The sequence below is a fragment of the Trichosurus vulpecula genome, chromosome 6, assembly GCF_011100635.1.
Source record: "Trichosurus vulpecula isolate mTriVul1 chromosome 6, mTriVul1.pri, whole genome shotgun sequence".
Lineage (NCBI taxonomy): Eukaryota > Metazoa > Chordata > Mammalia > Diprotodontia > Phalangeridae > Trichosurus > Trichosurus vulpecula.
In genome coordinates, this window is record NC_050578.1 from 279,910,479 (window position 1) to 279,931,182 (window position 20,704).

Here is a 20,704-nt window from a genome sequence, read left to right on the forward strand (position 1 = left end):
TAAGAGGGAAGAATGCGGCGGGGATTCCACAAAGCCCTTTCTGACCTTCTCTGGGCCAGTTTTGTCCTCTAGAATATTGGGGTTTAGGTTCTGTAATGACGAGGGCCTTCCCAGCTTCTCATTTTCTCTCTTGAACTATTAAGGTGATTTGGGTGTAAGGAGGCTTTCAGGAGGCCCAGAAGAATGAGGTCCTTCCAGCTCTCAGCCCTGCCCCCAGAAAGAGGGAGGAAAAGACCCCAGGGGAGGCAGAGGCAGAGGCAGCGTTGACCTTAAGGGATACAAAGTATCTGCTGGGAGAAGGCCGGGCTTCCGACCCTCGTCACCGGCTGGTCCCGAAGGGATACAAAGTAGCAGCAGCAGGAGGGCCCCGAACGCCCAGGCGCGGGGTGGGACGAGAAATGAAGGAAGGAAAGGGAGAATGAATTGATAGGAGCGCTGGGCAGTCCCCTGGGCTCTAAGCTGGGAGGGATGAGCAGAAAGACCAAGGTCCAGAGGGAGACGCGGGGCGCAGGGCGCGCGGGCATGGAGAGGACTGGCTCGGCTCCGCTCCGCAGGTGGCTCCTGCGGGCTCTGCATCCCGGGCCCATCCCGGTGCTGACGACACAGGAAGTGTCGCGAGCGGAAACCGCGGCTGGACCGGAGCGGCGGGGAGGGAAGAGGAGGGCAGGGCAGCGGCGGTCTCTGGCGGACGCGGCGCACGGACCGAGGTGAGCGCGCGGAGGCGGGAGACTGAGGCTGCCCAGTGTCTCGGCGGGCCGCGCGGCGCCACACTGAGCAAGCAGCTGCAGGGGGAAGGCCAGGGCAGGCTCCTCCGCCGGGCCCGGCTCTAGTTTCGGGAGGAAGTGGCAGCTTCTGGGGTGCTGCGGTTTGTCGTCTGCGGGTTTTGGCGGAGGCGGAGGAGGGGGAGGGGGGAGGGGAGGCTGCTGAGCGTGAATGTGGATGTAGACGGGGTCGGAAGGAGCCGCCTCCGCCAGCTGAGCCCTCACTGCTGTCTGGGGTGGGGGTGGGGGTTGTGACCAGTGAAGGGGGTGGCCTCCTGCCTCCCACCCCACCCCCACGGGATAGAGCAAGGGATGAGAGGAGGGAATGCCAGGTGGGGACTGGGTGTGATGAATGTGTGTGCGAGTCCGTAGCCGTGTGACCCAGGCCTCGGTTGCGGGCCGGGCCGGACCTCCCCTGCTCGGACCGTGCCGATAAATGGGTGTGGCGCCTTCCCTAACCTACGGGCCGCTGCCTCCCCATGTCTTGTGCTATGTCTGGCCTTCTGGTCACTGGAGAATGCAGCGACCCCTCCCCCTCCAGACCCAGGGCTTCTCCCTTCTGGGGGAGGGGTGGGTAGATGGGTTGGGAAGCAGAGGCTTTGTGGGCCCCGAATTCTCTAGGGACAAGTTCCTCTGTGAAGGTAGGTGGGCTTGGACTTCTGGAGTTTTATCGTCTGATGGGAGCTCCTAGGACCAGGGCCGAAGGATTCTTGGCACCCCAAGAAAATAGCCCATTTAGGGGAAGGAGGGGGTGGTCTGCCAAGGACTACTCTGTGCCCACCTGCCGGATCGGCAGAACCCTAGGGTTATCATCCCGCTCCTCCGGGACCAGGCAAAGAGCGAACCCTCTGAAGAACGGGTCAGATCCAACACAGGCGTTTGGGCTGTACGTCCTGGAGTTTCTGCCTTTTCCCTCCCTCCCAGCCCCTCCATGAGTCAGTGCCTCGTGCCCCGCGAGCACATCACATTTCTCTCCTAGCTGGTTAGATGTTTGCTGGAGAATCCAAGTATTCCTAGGAGGGGAGACTTCTTATCCCAGCAGAGGCTCTGTGTGCTATAGGGAGGGCAGGGTAGGTATTTTCGAGGTTCTCTGGGCCCTGGACTTGGGTGGAATCTGCTTGGGGATGCTGGGACTTTTTACAAATACTTCCTGCTCCTGGGGGGAGGGGGAGGGTGTGGATATGCCGAGTTTTACTGAGCCATTGATTCAAAAGATTTTCTAAGTAAAGGAATTTACACCCATTTTCCCCGTGATGGTTTGGGCTTTCGGTAGCCGGGGGGGGGGGGGGGGGGGGGGAGGGGGGGGGGAGGGATGATAATGGGCCTTGGGATTCCTGTTATCTGAGAACTGATTAAAGAAAATGCGCAGGTTTCTGGGGATTGGATGTTTGTCTACTAGTGCTTGAAAGGCTGTTTTGAAAGAAAGATTTAGATTTCTTTGGCTCCAGAGTGTCCAAATTAGTTTGGAATTGCTAAGAGGCATCAGAGAGAACTAGCTACTGTCCTTTTCTTTCTTCCTTTTTCGCAGGGGGAAAGCAGGGCAATTGAGGTTAAGTGACTTGCCCAAGGTCACACAGCTAGTAAGTGTGTCTAGTGTCTAAGGTCAAATTTGAACTCTGGTCTTCCCGACTCCAGGGCCAGTGCTATACTCACTATGCCACCTAGCTGCTGTTGCCACGCCCCGCCCCCCCCCCCCACCCCTCCACCCTTTCTCTCTGTGTCTGCCTTAAAGTTAGTGCTTCCCCTCTGAAATTACCCGGATGGATAGATAGGGAGGTAGGTGGATGGATGGATAGATGACAGATAGATGGGTGTATATACACAGGTATAGACAGATATTCTGTATGTACATAGATGTCTGTCTCCTCTTTGCTCCTGGAACATTAGGATGCGCCAAGGCTGGGGCTGTTTTTGGCCTGTCTGTATTTTTAGGTTAGCTCTTCGGCACACAGTAAGCACTTAATAAATGTCTGTTGTCTGGACAAGTTCCTTTGGGAAGGAGTGGACTCTCCCTCTCTGGAGGTAGGCAGGCTTGTTGGCTTGTTGGAGACAATTGGAGGGTTGAACCAGCTGCCCATTAACGTTCCTTCCAACCCTGACGTTCCATGATATCCAGGAAGGCTGTCATGTTGGATTCGACTCAACAAAGGGCTTTTCCTTTACTTCAGGTCTGACCATTTCAATCCCCTTCTCCATCTCCGTTGGCTCCCCAAATAAACTCGACCGTTTGGCATTTTCAGCCCTGGGAACCCCTGGCTCCAGCTGGCTTTTCCAGGCCTATTAGCCCTCATTTATTCCTACACTCTACGTATAGAACAAAACTTTAGATGTGTTCTCCTCCCTCCCCAGCTGCAGCCTGGCCTTTCACTCGGATTGTTGCAGCAGCCTCCTCCCTGGTCTTCCCTGCCTCTTCTCTTCTCCTCAATCCTTCTACCCAGGAACTTCCTGAATTCTTGGTCTGACCATGTAACACACTCCTGTTCAATCAGATCCGATCAACAAGCATTTCTTCACTGCCTAGTGTGTGCCCGGCACTGTGCTAAGGGCTGGGGATTAAAAAAAAAGGCAAAAACAGCCCCTGTCCTTACAATGAACTCCAGGGTCCTTGTTTCTAGAGTCCAGGGGTGGGGGACCTTTGGCCTCAAGGCCACATGTGATCCTCTAGGTCCTCAAGTGTGGCTGTTTGACTGAATCTAGACTTCACAGAACAAATCCTAAAAGGATTTGTTCTGTAAAACTTGGACTCCCTTAAAAGGCCGAACACAAGGATGTAGAAGGCCACATGTGGCCTCAAGGCTGCGGGTTCCCCACCCTTGTTCTAGACTCTAATATTGACTCAGCTGGTTGGCATTTAAAGCTCTTCTCAGCCGGGCCCCTTCCTACCTTTCATCTTTTTACGTTCTACTCCCCTCTCTGCATTCTGCAATCTAGCTCCACTGGCCTCTTGGCTGTTCCTCACACGTGACCCTCCATTTCCAATCTCCAAGCTTTTCCTTTGGCTGTTCCCCCTGCCTGGAGTGTCCTGCTTCCTCTCTGTCTCTCAGAAGCCCTGGTCTCCTTCAAGACTCAGCTCAAATCCTGCCTTCCACAGAAGGCCTTTCCCTCTCAGGATTGCCTTCAGTCTATTTTGATATACCTAATTATTTTCGTATTTTCTCTCCCATTAGAATGCGAGCTTCTTGAAGGTAGGGGCAGGGTTTTTGCCTTTCTCTCTCCAGGTCTTATCCAAGTGCCTGGCACACAGGAAACACTTAAGAAATGCTTGTTGCCTGCTTCTGGGCCGGCCAGCCTGTCCTTCCTGCTGCCTTTCCCACAGTACCCTGCTGTCTTCTCTCTGAATGCCCTCCCTTCCCCCTCTGCCTCTTAGAATTCCTTCTTTCCTTCAAGACTCCACTCAAGCCTTGCCTTCTCTATTAGGCCTTGGCTCCTTCCTTCCCCAGCCCTCACCTCACACTCTGCCTCTCCAAACTATCTGGTATCCATTTGCTGCATAGCCTGTATGTACTGAGATGTGTATGGAGAATGTCAGCCCTTTGAAAGCAGGAACTGTTTGATTTTTGTCTTTGTATACCTCATACCCAGCACAGGACCGAGGATGTAGTGAGCATTTAACAGATACCTGTGGACTAACTCAACCAAAATTAAATGCCTACTGTGTGCATAGCATTGTGCTTAGCACTGAAGCTATGACACACAGATGAAGAAGCCAGAAAAGCCCCTGCCTCAGAGGGCCCTCTGTAGCAACAATTGGGCTAGCAGCTGCTGTGGGCTTGAAAGACCAACATAAGCCCAACAACAAAGATGCTGCCAGCACAGGTTCTTTTGATCTGCTTTACTAAGGAAAGTAACGTTAAGGGGTTAACAATCTTATTTCAGTCCATCATACAAATATCATTCACTTAGTTCAGCACCCTGAACTTCAGAGCAAGTACAAACAAATTGCAAGCATACGTTGTAAACAGACCAAGTACAATTCATAGTTACCAAGAAACCATCAACATCTGGGTTGACAAGCCGAGAGGCTCTTAGAGTGGCTGCCCAGAGTCCTGTGTCTCCAGGAGTGAGAGCCTCTAGCAGATAGCTCTGTTCTCTAACTCTCTTTAGCTGTCATCAAACATCATGTGAGTCACCAGACCTCAGGTTCCTGCTGTTGGCTCTGGTCTTAGCAACTCCCTTTAGGACCTTGAACGCTTCACACCCACATAGGCTTAGCACCTAGTAGATAGGGGTTTGGGCCTGGGGCTTTGCACCTAGTAAGGTCAATCAAAGACACTTAATTTATCATTCTAAAACAGTAAAAAAAAAAGTCCCAACTTAATTGATATTACACCCTCACAGTCTGAGGTAGCTGGACCATTTTCTTTGGTGAGAGGGCTTCAGTGTGGGGTGTACTGGAGCCCAGGAGGAGGAAGGCCTTCCAGGGAAGGCATCATGGAGGAGTACAAGGAGGAGGAGGCCTGGAGCCTGGGAAGATGAGGGGATTCTGACCTTTGGAGATATAGAGTGCTCACACGTAACGATGTCCAGAGACAAGCCAGCTAGGTGGCTTATTGGAGAGCCTTGTCCTTGGAGTCAAGAAGACCTGAGATCAAATGCTGCCTCAGACACTAGCTGTGTGACTCCAGGAAAGTCACTTGATTTCTGTTTATCTCAGTTTTGTCATCAGTAAACTGGGAAGAATAGCTCTTACCTCCCGGATTGTTCTGAGGATCAAATAACTTTTTAAAGGGATGCCGGGCGATGGAAGAGGTCCAGAGTAACCTGGGAGCAGCCTTGGCCCAAGAGATCCACAGAGCCCCAAGTGCCCTAGGAATGGGACAGGTTTCTGACTAGTCAGTCACATGACATGTTCGGGAGGATTGCATGCTGGACCCGTAAGGATGGCTCGGTGCCTGCTCAATTTGGGGGTTCATTCAGTTTATGCCCTAGGTCAGGCCCTCTCCCCACCCGGTCCAACCTCACAGCTGCCCAAGTGACTTTTGGTTTGCTTTTGGTTTTTGAGTGGGGCCTCTCTGTCACCCCCAGGCTTGCTCAGTGTACAAAGTGGGCCAGTTCTGCCCTTCTTAGGCAGCTGGTGTCTCCCCCACCTTCCTGGGGGCTTACCAGATTGGTGCCTAAATTAGTGCAAGTTCTCTGTAGCCCAGAACTCCCATGCCTTAGTCTTGTCAGGGAGCAGGGACTACATACAACAGTGTACTGCCTGCCCAGCCGAGAGATTTTCCTCAAGTCTGACCATATTATTTTGGTTGTCTATCAGTTGGGATTTCTTCATGATTCCATTTGGGGTTTGGTTTGCCATTTCTTTCTCCAGCCCATTTTACAGATGGGGAAAATGAGGCAAACAGGGTTCCATCTATACACACACACACACTCCACCATCCAGTTAAACTGGCTTTCTCTGGGCACCTCACAGGAGACATCTAATCCCCCAGGTCTGTGTCTTTGTAATGGCCTTGCCCCATGCCTGGAAGGCACACCCTCCCTTCTCCCTCAGAGTTCAGCTCTAATATTGCTTCCTATGTAAAGTCTGTTCTGATTCCTGCCTGCTGGGACCCTTCTCTTTCACCACTTTGTATTTATTTCAGACTTCTTCTCTAGCTCCTTGAACATTGGCATGTTGTTTCTCAGATGTAATCATAATTAATGACAGTAGTAACCGGCACTTCTTACAAATAAGCATCTCATTTTTCCTCACAGTGACTATGGAGCTAAGTGCTTTGAGCTCTCCTTCTCATTAGGTTAAATGACACCTGGGATCCGGCAGCTGGGAGGCATCAGAAGCACTGTTCAAACTCAGGATTTCCTAATTGAGGTCCAGCCCTTTATAAAGCTGCCTTGAGCCAAATGCTGGAGTTGGAACTTTGGGTTTTGCCCCCTGGCCTTATGCAGGGTTAGAAAGACCACAGGGGTTCTTCACAAGGTTTCAGCTTGGGCCTGGGCGTAGTGGGCACTGGTGCAGCCACCGGTGAGGCAGTCGCAAGTGCCGCCTCTGAGATGTTGGGGACACAGTTTACCTAGATCTGAGCTGATCTTTTGATGAAGTATCATCTTCTCTTGTAGAAGAGAGATCTGAAGTAGATGATAAATGCCGCTCAACGAAGCCAGAAGCAGCTGGATGGTCAGACTCAAAGAGTAGCTGTTAATGGTTCTGTGTCACCAGCACAGTGCCCCCCCACCCCCTACCTGCCCCAGCTCCATGGTCAGCCCTGGCCTGTGTCACATTTTTATCGATGACTGGGATAAAGCCGTAGTTGACCCACTCATCACATTTACAGGAGACACCGAGCTGGGAGAGAGAACTGACGTAGTGGGTGAAGGTCAGGATCCAAAGTCAGTCACTGGACATGGATTTGAGGCCAAACCCTGTGCTAAATACTGCCGTATAAAGAAGGAACCCAAACAGCTCTTTCTCTCTGGACACTTACATTCAAATGTGTTCGGACAGGCCGGGTCATTGGGCTGAATCTAACTGGATGAAGTTCATAGGAAAGGGAATAAGCATTTATGTGATACCTTCTAGGTACCGTGCTAAGTGCCAGACAGATAATATCACTCTTGATAAATGTAAGGAAAGGCTCACACTTGTGTACAAAAAACCCCCAATTTCCCAGGTGTGCAATGGGTAACACATGAATAGATCAGCAGTTTTGAAGAAAAGCTTGGAGGTCTGAGTGGACTGCACACTCTGTAAGGAAGCAGTGGGATATGGCTGTGTCAGGTAGCTTTGGGAGGTAGAGTTTGAAGGAACAGGACTTGACAGCCTCACTGCCCTCTCTCCCTTTAGACCTCATCTGGGATGTTCCCTTTAGTTGGGGGTACGAGGATGAGCTGGAGTTGTCCAGCGGAGGCAGCCGGGGTGATGAAGAGCCTTTCAGTTGGTATTGCAGAGGGAGGACCTGACGGAAGTGGGAAGGGAGCTTTGGAAAAACCAGACTCTGGATGGACCTAGGAGCCGTCTGCTGCCATCTGAACAGCTGTCCGGCGTGTGCTCTCTTTGGTCTCCGAGGGCAGAACCCGGGGAGGGGACAGGGACAGAGAGGCTAATTGAGGTTGAAGGTCACCCAGATTTTCCTTCTTGAACAATGGCTTGCCTCTGCTTTTCATGCTTCGTCCGTCCTGGGAGGTCTCCAAGCAGAGGCTGAATGACCGCTTGTCCGCTCGTTCGGCATAGTGTAGTGGGGATTCCTTTCATGGGCCGCTTGGTCTGAGGTGCCATCTAACTGAGTCTGTGAGTCCTCCCTGGGGATATGAAGTCCACAGTCCCTGCCAGGAATACAGATGAATACTAGCCTACTAATTGGGAGGTAACTTGACCTAGAACCTAAGCTCCCTGGAGGCAGAGGCCCCTTAATAATAATAACAGCTAACAATTACTTAGCATTTACCTTGTGCCTGGCAGGGTGCTGTCCACTATAGAAGTGCTTTCCAAACATCATCTCGTTTGATCCCCACAGAAGCCCTGGGAGGTTGTTGCTGTTCGGATGTGTCTGACTCCGTTGACTGTCACACCCCAGGCCCTTCTCTCCTCCACCATCTCCCGAAGTCTGTCCAAGCTCATACTCGCTGCTTCCATGACACTCTCCATCCTTCTCCTCCTCCGCCATCCACTTTTCCTTTTGTCTTCAATCTTTCCAACATCAGGGTCTTTTCCAGTGAATCCTATCTTCTCATCATGTGGCCAAAGTATTTAAGCTTATCATCTCCATTTTACAGTTGGGGAAACTGAGTCAGGCACCAGTTGAGTGACTTGTCTAAGGTCACACAGCTAGTGTCTGAGGCTGGAATTGAACTCAGGTCTTCCCTCCTCCAGGCCCTGTGGCACCCCCTAGCTGCTTCCCTTTTATCTTCCCAGGCCTCTCTGTGCTCCATCTTTGTTTTTCCTCAGTGTCTACTGTGTTCAGTTGGGCCTCCTCAATGAGCCTGTAAACTCATCACACATTAGAACCTCATACTCTCTCTTTCTCTAACTCTGTCCTGCCTAGCCTAGGATAGTAAGCCCAGGAGAGTGGCTGGGCCTCCCAGGCTAGCAAAGCAGGGCAGCACTGTTGTGTGCGACTTGTACTCTGGGGCAGTTGTCTGGCTCTAGAGCATCAGAAATTTAAGTGACTAAGGTCACGCTGCTAGTGTGCATAAGAGGTGGGGCCCCCTTTTTAGCTGTACCACTTCTGCACAACATGACATTTAAAATGCGGCAGCTTGGGGCTGATCCTTGGAGGAGAAGGTTAATGGGATTGGAAATGTTGGCATTTAATCCAGTTGTACAAACATTAAGTGTCTTCTGAGTGCCAGACCCTGGGGATAAAGAGACCTGCCCTCTGGGAGCTTATGGTCTACTGGAAGCAGGCAGCTGCCTGCCTGGAGAAAACTGCATGTGGCCCATGGAGCTGAGGCCCTAGCAAAGCCAGGTCACTCCCTAGAGGGGCCTTGGAATCATTTTCTTCAAGCATCTTGAGTCTCTGTTTCTCTGTCTCTAGTGGGGTGTCCAGTTGAGGCTGCTTTAGCATCTAAATCAAGCAGTCAGTAAACATTTATTGAGCACCCTAGGCACTGTGCTAAGCACTGGGGATCCAATTCCTGCCCTCCAGGACGAGAGACAAGATGACAACAGATACACAAAATAAGCTTTCTCTAGAACAAATAGGAAATGATGAACAGAGGAGAGGTGCTAGAATTAAGAAGGGCTGAGAAAAGGTTTCTATAAAAGATGGGGTTTTAGTTGAAACTTGAAAGAAGCCAGTAGGTGGGGTTGAGGAGGGAGGGCATTCCAGGCATGGGGCACAGCCAGAGAAAATGGGTGGAGTTGGGAGGTGAAGAATCTTGCTCATGGAACAGCCAGGAGGCCAGGGTCACTGGATCAAAAAGTACATGGTGGGGAGGAATGTGTAAGAATACTGGAAAGGTAGGAGGGGGCAGGTTATGAAGAGCTTTGAATATCAAACAGCATCTTGTATTTGATCCTGAAGGCACTAGGGAGCCACGGAATTTACTGAGTTGGGGGGTGAGTGTGGTTTGTGTGTGGCATGGTCTAACCTTCACTTTGAAGGCTGGAGGAGAAAGGACAGACCCACCTCCAGGCTATTTGTAATAGACAAGAGGTGATAAAGTCTGGACCATAATAGTGGCCGTGTCAGGAGAGGAGGGGGCATATTTGAGAGATGTGGCAGAGGGGATATCAATGGGCCTTGGCAACAGCTTGGACATAGGCTGTGAGAGGTAATGACTGGTCCAGGGTGACTTCTAGATTGGGAGCCTGAGGGACTGGGGGGAGGGGGATGCCCTGGACTCTGACAAGGAAGGTTCGGGAGGAAAGATCACTCGTTTTGTTTGGAACATGTTGAGTCGAAGGTGTCTGCTGAACGTGCTGGGAGGGTGAGGTGTCTGAGAGGCGGTTGGTGAGGTGAGATTGGAGGTCAGCAGAGACGTTGGGGCAGGATCGGGAGCTCTGAGAATCATCAGCCAGGAGATGGTCATTAAATCCGGGGGAGCTGATGAGCTCACCCAGTGAGGTCATGTAGAGGGAGAGAAGGGAGCGTTTGTGGTTTGTGGCCAGGGCCTCCAGACCCAGTTTCTCAGTTCCTCAGTTTCTCAGCTTCTTGGTTTCTTGGCTTCTCAGTATAGTAACTTTACCCTCGTCATTATCTATTCAGCTTCTTCTCTTCTATGCTGCGGCCTCTGCACAACAACTAGGTATCTGTCAGGAGTGGAGGCTATTTCTTCCCCCTCAAACCACAGCACGATCGTTTGATCCCTTGCTGTTTGCCTGCTTTCCAGCTAGCCCACTTTGCTCTAAATCCTCAGGAGGGGACTCAGATTATAATAATATTAACATAATGAACAGAAAAATGGAACCCTGTTTTCTCCAACTCGGAGCGGTCCCCAGAGGCTGATTGTGACAGCTGAGCCAGTGACCAGGCATTTCCTGGTGTGTGTGTGTGTGTGTGTGTGTGTGTGTGTGTGTGTGTTTTAGATGGGGGATGGGGGTGGGCAGGGTGGGCAGGAGGAGGGGAGGGCTTTCCTAGGCTGTGGCTCCACGTTTTCCCTCCTTTTCTCTGGGCTCTGAGCTCCCGGTGATCTGTAGTTCTGCCCAACAGAGGGCTTTGCAGGTAGGCCCCTTTTTGGACTTAGTGACCTGCTTCGTAAGGTTAGAGGATGCCAGCTGGCAGCTTACAAATGAGCCCCAGCAGGGCGTCTGTGGAGGGCCTCTGCCTCCCTCAGCTCTCCCCATTGGCTTTCTTGCAGACAGCTTCGTTTCCAGATGCCTGCACATTTCCTGGCGGGTTACATAAGTGTGTGGAGCAGACGCCTGTGAGGAGTCCTTGGTCCTCAACTAGCAACAAAGGTTTCTCAGTCACAGGACCCTTTCCCTTTCTTTAGAGAAGATCATAGTATGATCTCGAATTTGCACAACACTTTAAGGTCTGTAGAGCACTTTATGTGCATTCTGTCATTTGGTCTTCACAACGATCAGTGCTGTTATCACCCCCATTTCAAAGATAGGGAAACTGAGGCTTAGGTGAAGTGCCTTGCCTAAGGTCATACAATTAGGAAGTATTTGAGGCGGGGATTTGAACACAGGTCTTCCTGACTCCAAGTTCGGCACTATCCACTGCACCAAATAAAATCGTCCTAAGATCATAGATGTAGCAAGAGAGGTACGGGGCTCTGGGGGCACAGATGTGAGTGAAAAAGATGATCCCTGTATTCAGAAAGCTGGCACTCTGTTCTGGTAGGAGGGCTGGGAGGGAGGCTGCAGAGGGGGTGGAGAAGCGCTAGAGAGGGGAGGGAAGTGAGCATGGATGGCCAAATGGTGGGCTAGCCCCGGCATTCCCCCCCAGCTCGTCAGTCCAGCCTCCAACTTTACAGATGGGGAAAGTGAGGCCCGGGAAAGTGAAGCTACTTGTCTATGGTCCCACAGCCAGTGGGCTTCCTGCTTCTAGCTGCCGGGAGAACACTGTAGCCCTCACAGTATCCATCATCCCTTGCAAAGTCAGTTGCTACACAGTAATTTTTCAGAATGAGAAATGCTCTGTTTTCCTTTATTTTGGGCCTTGATCCCCTTGACCTAGTTGGATCCTAGCGTTATTCCAGGACCTTTGAGGCCGGCACAGATCCGATCAGTCCTTGCTTGGAAGCCCCGTGGTTCTCTGGGCTCACCCAGTTTGGGGAAAAATCTGACTCGGTAGTTTCTATCTCTATCTTGCTGGTTGTTTTTTCTGAATGTGGTGTCTCTGATGGGATTTTTTTGAGCTCTCTGAGGTGTCAGTAAACATGAAGGCACAGTCATGGTATCTCCTACTTTATTGTTTGCTTCTGTGAGTTTTCCAGTAGTTTGGATAATTCAGTGATTCCTTTTGGAAACGACATTTCCAGCTGCTTTGCATTTGGGGCAATTTAATTTTCCACATTGAACCTATCAATTTTTTTGAAAAATTTAAATGTTATTCTCCAGTTGGGTATTTCTTCGTTCATCTTTCTCTTCTGCTCTCCTCCTCCCCTCTCCTTGACTTCCCCTCCCATCCTCTCCCCTCCTCCCTGTCTCCTTCCCTTGCCTTCCCCCCCCCGTCCTTTCTTCTCTCCTTCTCCTCCCCCCCATCCTTTCTTCTCCTCCCCTCCCCCTCCCCTTCTTTCTTGTCTAATTTTTCTACTGTATTTCGTTTTTACCTTGTTCTGCCTTGTCTTGGCTGTTTCTCACTTCTTCCCTTGAAAGTGGCCCATACCCATCCAAGGACGTTTCTTGGAAACTCTTGTGTGCCTACTGTCTCCATCTCTATAGTTTCTGGTGTCTTTGATGATTCAGTTGCTCCATAGTATTTTTGGTAACTTAATGCTGAAAACATGGTAGACCTCTGTTTATTACCAAGCACAGCTCTCTCATATCACCCTTCCTCCTTAACAGTCTTTGCATCAGAGATTTCCGGTTGGAAGAGACCTTAGAGGTAGGGAAGCTGAGACCCAGAGAGGGGAAGGCAATGGACCATGGTCCTTTGGGTAGAAGGAGGCAGAGCCAGGGTGTTATTACCCTTCACACCATCTCCAGCCCAGCCAGCTTAGCTTGCCAGCTGCCAGTTCCCCAAATGGGACTTTCCACTCCTGCTGCCCACTCCCATGGCCAAAACTGGTGGCATCATAGCTTTAGAGGTCATCGAATCCAAACTGCTTACTTCGTAGAGGAGGAGGAAACGGAGACTCAGAGAACTTAAGGGTCTTCAACCCTTAGTTAATAAATCTGAGGCAGGATTTGAACCCAGCTCTTTGACTCAAAGTCTCTGTTACACCAGACTACCGCCCCCACCCCTCTTCTTCTTCATTCCTGCCCAGATTCCTTCAGAGCACAGCAGGGGTGCCACCTCCTCCAGTTCTCCCAGTTATGGTGACTCCCTCTCTCTTGAAATTTGTATTATCTTGTTCCCCTTGGAAGATAAGCCTTGGAAGGTACCGACTGACTAGCTTGTGTCTCTGTGCTGCCTGGGCTTAGCACAGTGCCTGGCACATAGTAGGCATTCTGTAAGTATTAATAGGATAGAGCTTTAGTTGTACCTTTGGTTGTCTTTGCTCATTTATATATTCTTGTATGTAGCTCTCTCTCTTGTGGTGTTTTGGTTTGTTTTTGAGTGGTAGTACAGCCCCCAGCTCCCTTCAGTTCCATACCGGATTGGTCCCTTTGGATGAGGTGATTTCCGTGGCCAGTCAGCAAACATTTATTAAGGACTTCTTTAGTGCCGATGTCAGAAGAGTAAGGAAGGGCCCAGAGCCTCGTGAACTTTTGACAGGATGGGCCTTCAGGAATGGGCAGCTCGTACACCAAACACCTGTGCTGGGAATACAAAGGGAAAACCCGTGGTGATACAGACTGGGGACCTCCCAGCTCTATTCTTGTTGGGAGTGGTTGAAAAATCCCCTTGCTGTGCTGTGGGTGCCTGTTCCTAGGAAGAACCAGGTTTGGGCAAATTTCCGATTTCCTGCCCTGCCCAGCCTGGCATCAGATACTGTTGTTGCAGTAGGAAAGCCTGGTCCTCGTTTCCCTTTGGTGCTCTTCACTCAGACTTGGACCTGTCTGTGGATAGGGCACATAGCAGGTTCTTGGGACACAGGCCTGAGAACTCAGCTGGCATGCTGGGGCCTTGGACTCGGAGTCAGACATCCAGACAGAGCTTCGAGGGAGTTTAAATAAAACCAATTGGAAATTGCTTTCCATTCTGTGTCAGCTTTTCTTCAGTGGTTTTGCAAAAAGAAGGTTAAGTCGCTTTCTTACTCTGTCTTATAAATTGTGGTTTTTTGGGGAAGACTTTTAGTGGTGTGGTTGTGCCTTTTGTAGATTCTTTCAAAATCATTTTGCTAGCATCAGGGTTTTTTTTCCCCCTTAAATATGAAACAAAAGCCTTTAGTCATGTAATCTTCAGGAATGTCTGATTACAAGTGAATTAGGTATTTTATCTAGGACATGTCCCCCCAAAAGGATAAGGTGCTGTTGGTCTTTCTGGAGCACTTCCTGTACTTCGAGAGTGCCAGTGAAGCCTTGGAAAGACAACTGGGTGGGCTCTCTGGAGAATCTGGAGTCCTTCCCACCCTGGCCTGGCATTTTCTGCCTTCGTGACCCACTGGGCCAGTCACTCCCCCTTTATATCTCACCATCAGTCTCTGTTGAATGGAGACCACAAAGGTCCAACTCTTTCTGGTCCTTCTGGTGCTCCATGAGGGGATCCTGACTGGGTGTGATCTTGCTTGAGGGTCCCAAGAAAGCCCAAGATCAGGAGCAGTGACTCCTCTTCACTGTAAAACAATTCCAGCATCTGGCTTATCTGAATCCTGGCTAAGTTACCCCAAGAAGTTTACAGGGTGTGCTAATGATGAAATAGGGCACTCGTGTTCATTCTCACTTGATATGGAGCCAGAGATTCTTCCTAGCATCCATGTAAGGCCAGGAGACAAAAAACAAGTTTTCAGCCACAGCATTGATTTGAGGCAGCCCGGCAGTGCGATGGGTGGAGTGTTGGGCCCGGACTTAGGAGGACCTGAGTTTGAATCCTCCTCCACACATTGACCAACTAGCTGTGTGACCCTCTCTGGTCCAGCTACTTCATCTCAGCCTGTTTCCTCATCTGTCAGTGGCTGTAGTAGCTACATCCCAGGGTTGTTGTGAGAGCTCTGGGCCTCTAGAAGGACCACCTCCATGTCAGCTGTCACCATCATCATCGTGCTCGTCGTGGTGTCGTCATTAGCAATGGAAGCTGTCAGCGGGTATCTTGAGCATGGGGGGAATCTGGATTTTGTGGAATTGGCTCCGCTGTGTATAATTCAGTTTTTATGTGACTCCAAAGTCAGGTCTGCTTCAGATGTGGGCATCCACTTGCCAATTGCCCTAATGAGCTGGTGTGTGATCTTTCAGATGTGGAAAGCTTCAGCAGGACATTCTCTGTCTGTCAGCAAGGATGACGAAGGCGCTGATGACTGGGAGACTGACCCGGATTTTGTGGTAGGACTTTCCATTTTCTTACTTTTCCTTGAATTTATGTGTCCCCAATTTTTAAAAAATGTATAAATATCTATTTTATATATTTACATATACATCTATACAAAACATAAATATATGTATATACACACACATACTCTCTCTACATATATAAAATGAAAAGGCTGCCGAGATTTATCCTTCTCCTATTTATTTCTTTGCAGAATGACGTCAGTGAGAAAGAGCAAAGATGGGGTGCCAAGACGGTGAAGGGGTCCGGGCACCAGGAGCACATCAAGTAAGGGGGAGGGGCTCTCTGCTTCTCTCCTGCCCACACTGAGGAAAGGGAGCAGGCCGGAGAACTGGGGCTCCAGTCATCTCAGGCTTACTCCTCAGTGACCAGGCTTAATCATTAAGCCACTGTATGCAGCACAAACTGCATCCCAGATAGCTGCTATAGGACTGGCCCTGGGGAGCCCTGGTGTGTGGCTGTGTATCTAGGGTGTTTCCTTGTCAAACCCCCATGTCTTTACTCTGCTGACCTTGCCTGGCCAGAGATGGCTTGGTCCCAAAGACCCAGTGGGACCTTTGCCCACCTCAGTGGGTGGGATCCAGGCCTTGGGTCAGAAGACAAACTGTCACGTGCCGCTGTTTGTCCTTCAGCTGTGGACGCTACTTGTTTTCTTTTTAGAGGAAGTGAAAAAGCTGAACGTTTCAATTCCAAACCTGTTCCCATGAAACATCCGAAGACTAAATTCTTGTTTTTTCCTGGAGCAGTGAACGATGTTTTGCTGTGTTCCAGAGCTATGTGATTTTCCCCCTTTTATTTCAGCATACACAAGCTAAGAGAGAATGTTTTTCAAGAACATCAGTCCCTCAAGGAGAAGGAGCTTGAGACAGGACCCAAAGCATCCCATGGCTATGGAGGAAAATTTGGTGTCGAGCAGGACAGAATGGATAAAGTAAGTCGGAAGGTGCCCAGGTGAGCCAAACCTCGATATAAAATGGTGGTGTTTGAACCATGGGTGCTTCTACCCAAGCAGCTGAAAACTCAGGATGAGAATGATGTGAATGGGTGAGAGGTCAGCCTAGAAAACCTGACTCTTCACAATTGGAGTTTGATTGTAGGTCTCTTTATTTATTTACCCCAAATGACAATTTCATAGAAATCCGTGTTGTGGCCAATCCCGTTCATGGTTGGGGCAGACTGGCATCTTTGACGGGTTCTTAGCCTTTGTTGCGTCCTGGACCTTCTTGGCAGACCGTAGGTGAATCCTCTTGACAAATATATCCAATAAAACATACAAGATTACAGTGGAGATGAAGGAAGGGGTAAGTGTCTGGTGCTAGCTCTGCGCGTAGGCCAGGACTCCAGCTGGGGTTGGCAGAAGCAGCCAGTCTTGCCTGCCCTGGCTGTCAGCCTGAAATATACAAAGTCCAGACCACCATGGGGATGGAATGCTTGCCACATTCGGCCCAAAGCCTAGCAAAGTTTCTTCAAATCTTAATTAAATTTAAAAGACTGAAGGTATAGCCTGTCATAGGTTGAATCTATACTGAGAGACTGAGGTCGAAATAACTATTTTTAAAAGCTTGTGGGCAGATCCTTATTCAAACGATCATTTCTTTAGCAAAAGCTAAGGGAAGTCTTTGACTCAACCACGTCAGCTCCCGTCTGTTTCTTTTGATAGTCCTTTTCCTCTTTCCTCCCAGCTAACTTTAGACCCTGTCGGGGTTCGTTCTTGAGGGCAGGTGTGGGAGACAAGAGGCTTGTTGTTCTGGTAGTGTGGTCGTTCTCTGCATTGTTGACAGACCTGAGAGTTGACTGGTTTTTGGGTCTTGGGTACTCAGACTTGGTGCCTGCCTGTCTTCCTGCCCTGGATAGGGGCTAAAGGATCCGCTGATGAACTGACTCCTGTGCAATTTGACATTTTCTGGCCATAGATTGGCTTAGACGTTTGGCTTGGACAACAGGCTGACACTGTGGTCAGCGGGGTGGGGGGAGGGGGGGTCATCCCTGGCTCATAGGCTGTTGGAATGGGTGGTTCTAACTAAAGATGTCCATCCCAAATTAGTCATGAAACAGAATTGGCACGAAAGCCACCAACAGACAAGAGAGAATGACCTTTGTCACTTATCTCTCTGCTCCAGGGAGCTTTGTAGGAGCAAAGTCAAAGGAAGTGGTAAGAAGGAGGTGCCTGGGCTAGTGTCCCTTATGGAGAGAGGGGAGAAGGGAGGGCCGGCCCCATCTTGAAGAGCTGGGTTTGGGGTCTCCCTAGCTTGAGAATCATTTCCCACCATGTACAGGCCTTGTGTGCCTTGGAATCAGGCAGAGCCCGGGGGGAGGCTTGTATGGAGGTTGGACCCTGATCTCTGCTTAGAGACATGGTAATAGGGAAGGGACTACAGACCTGCCTGGTGCTGAACTCCTTCATCAGCTTCAGTGAGCTGTGTTTGGGGCAGCCACTGTTCCCACTGTCTAGACAAATCTGACAAGGGAACGTTGGCTCCTTTAACTTTCTCTTCAGGTTTGAGTGAGAGGAGGGGCCAGGGAAGCATTAAGGGACCCCAAACTGTCGGCCAGACGATGTTCATTAGGGGACAATCCATGGCCAGGGGAGAGATCGTGGGTTATTGATGGTGCCATTTGGGGACCTTTTGTCTTTACCCACTAGTGTAAGGCTGGCCATGACCCACAATGGAAGCCACAAGGGTCCATAGTGTGGCTGTGGCCCAGAGGGTTTCTTGTATTGGATACAAACTGCCCGCTGCTAGGGGTGGAGTGCAGAATGGCTGGACTCTCCATGTCTTTCCCTCACACCACTGGTCACTAGGGCTATTTGGGTAGGATGGATTTAGGAATTATTTGTGTTGTGTTCAAAGCCCCAGCCAGACTGGGTCACTATGGTGGACAGGGAGGGTGAGGTCAGTTTTTGTTTTCCTCTTTTCCTTTCTCCGGTTCCCCTTGCCCCAGAGCAGAGAGGGCAGGGCTAGGACCAATAACTGACATTTGTAGAGTATGGGAACCCATTTTGCAAAAAGTTCTGCATATGGGGCACACCCTTTAATGTGAAAAATTAAAAAGAAAACAAAAAGCCTGTTCTTTCCTGACTGGTTCCCTCCCCGTCTGCTCAGATGCTTCTACTCCAAGAGATGAAGAACCTGGAGGGCGGGGGTAAACATACACCCAGGAGTTGGGAGGGCTCCTTGCTGAGGTCACGGCAGGATTGGGGGGGGGCACCGCTGTGCAGAAATGGGTGACAGAGGAAACCAAGGCAGGTCTGGCTAACTGGGGTGGTTTTTCTCCCTTTCTTGAAATGTTTTGTTGATGCTCAAAAAAAACAAAACAAAAAGAAAACTGCTCTAGCATCACTGTCACTGCCAGCGACTATCCCCTCTCCCCTTCCCGGTGCCCCGGTCAAGCCCTCTCACCACCAAGAAGCACAGTGGTTGTGTCTGACAGATCTCTTAGCGAATACTTTAAGTGATCATAGGAAGTAACGGACGGGATGAAGTCCAAGCTGACTGGAAATGGGGCGCCCTGGTAATTGTTAATTTCCTGAATCTGTGCTTCGGCGAGGAGGGAGCCGATACAGAGCCACCACAGTTTGGCTGCTGCGCTCCTCGTGGCTCGAGAGCTGGCAGGGACCTCAGAATCCACTAGGTCAATCCTCTCATCTTACAAAGAAGGAAACAGCCTCAGAAAGGTGATGTGACTGTAGCCCAGGGCACCCGCAGCAGGGCCAGGCCAAGACTGCTGCATTAGATGACTGGGAGTCCTGGGTCGTCCGATGTTTCTAAGGCAGTAGTAGCGGCTTTGGGAGCACAAGCCCATGGCCGAGGACGCCTTTGATACTTTGGAAGCATGAGCAAAGAAGGAAGGCCTGAGAGCTAGGCAGCCAAAGGAGCAAGTCCTGCCTCTGTCTCTGGGCCAGTCCCTTCTCAGTGCCCCAGGCAACGGCTAGGGTGAGAGTCCCAGGGAGGGTGCTGTCCCGCCTTGGGAGAAGGAGCTTCCTCACCAGGAGTCACCGTAGCGACTTTGATCTCTGTGGTCTGGACAAAAACCCAACATCTGTCCACAGGAAGGCTTGCTGGTGACGGCTCATTCTTCGGTCCTGATGCTGGTCTCAGCATGGCGGGGGGCCGAGCTTTTTAGGCAGTGAAAAGTACCACAATCTCCACATTCACTGAATTTAAAACAACCAGGCCATCACAGATGCCCTGAGAAAGCAGCGTGCCTCTGCTGGTCGATCCTTTTGCAACAAACCCCCACCCCCATTTTTTTTGGCCAAGAGCTTCATGTTGCTTTCTTACGCCTCGAGGTTGATAAACTAATAGAAGATGCTGCTCGTCAACTGTGTGATTTTTCCTTTAAAAACTCTCTTTCAGTCTGCCGTCGGCCATGAGTATCAGTCCAAGCTTTCCAAACACTGCTCTCAAGTTGATTCCGTGAGAGGCTTTGGTGGCAAATTTGGGGTACAGTTGGATCGGGTTGATCAGGTAAGTGATGACGTTCCCCTTCCTTTTGTGGCCCAGGATGTTGGGGGGCTCAGGTAGCTTGTGTCCCCAGGGGCTGGCGCTTCAGCGAGCAGGTTCACACTAGAAACTCCTGGCCCAGATAGTGGAGAAAATATTTTAGAAAAAATTCTATTTCTGCCCAGACTTGTGTGATCTTTCATCAGCTAGGGGGCACAGCAGATAGAGCACCAGGCTTGGAGTCAGGAGGACCTGAGTTCAAATGTGGCCTCAGACGTTTCCTAACTGTGTGACCCTAGGCAAGCCGTTTCACCGTTTGCCTCAGTTTCCTCCTCTGTAAAATGCGAGGAGAAGGAAATGGCAGACCACTCCTTTATTTTTGCCAAGAAACCCCCCAATGGGGTCACGGAGTCAGGCATGACTGAAACCGAACAACCTCCACAATCGCAGATTTCAGTCTGGAAAGGACCGTAGAGGAATGCAAGCCCACGCTCCCTCCCGCCGTCTGCCCCCACCACCCTTTGACAATTGAGGGAACAGTAGCCCAGAGAATTCATTCCTTGCCCAGGGTCTCATCAGTGGTGAGAGACAGAGCCTGCATTTGAACCCAGACCCTCTGACTGCAGGTTCAGTGCTCTGGATTACGAATATTTTGGAACATCTTGTAAGACTGCCACAGTGACTTTGCCAGAAGCGTGGTGCTCAGGAGAAGGCGGGCCACGTTCATGATCACAAGCTCTGACGTTCCTGGCTAATCACAACCCCCAGCTTACTCTTTGTCCTCCGTGACCTCCAATCCCTTGACCCCTCCGTTCTTTCCCAGGCCATCCCCCCTGCGCCAGCCACCCTCTCCTTTAGTGCCTGGCACACAGTAGGCTCTTCATAAATGTTGATTGACTGATCTTTACCCCTTGGTGAACCAGTTTAGTGCTACACTATCCTCTTCTCTGGAGTCCCTAGGCCCCCTATCAGAGATGTTGCCCTGCCTTCCAAGCTTCAGCCTTGGAAGCATCTTCTA

General features: G+C 50.5%; 1 protein-coding gene across 7 annotated transcripts in view; it reads left to right on the plus strand.

Annotated features, from left to right (window-relative positions):
- Positions 1 to 480: 480 nt before the first annotated feature.
- The window catches only part of CTTN (cortactin), a 43,993-nt gene continuing 23,769 nt past the window's right edge, over positions 481 to 20,704 (plus strand). For 3 of the 7 annotated variants that reach the window (XM_036762985.1, XM_036762988.1, XM_036762991.1), the window contains exons 1-5: positions 617 to 707; positions 15,148 to 15,234; positions 15,435 to 15,508; positions 16,043 to 16,172; positions 19,600 to 19,710. In XM_036762985.1, coding sequence (XP_036618880.1) covers positions 15,148 to 15,234; positions 15,435 to 15,508; positions 16,043 to 16,172; positions 19,600 to 19,710 — 402 coding nt within the window. In that variant the 5' untranslated portion in view covers positions 617 to 707. Of the gene's footprint in view, positions 708 to 838; positions 858 to 11,004; positions 11,101 to 15,147; positions 15,235 to 15,434; positions 15,509 to 16,042; positions 16,173 to 19,599; positions 19,711 to 20,704 lie in introns of those variants that run through there. The other 4 variants (XM_036762990.1, XM_036762989.1, XM_036762987.1 and 1 more) reach the window with 4 other exon arrangements.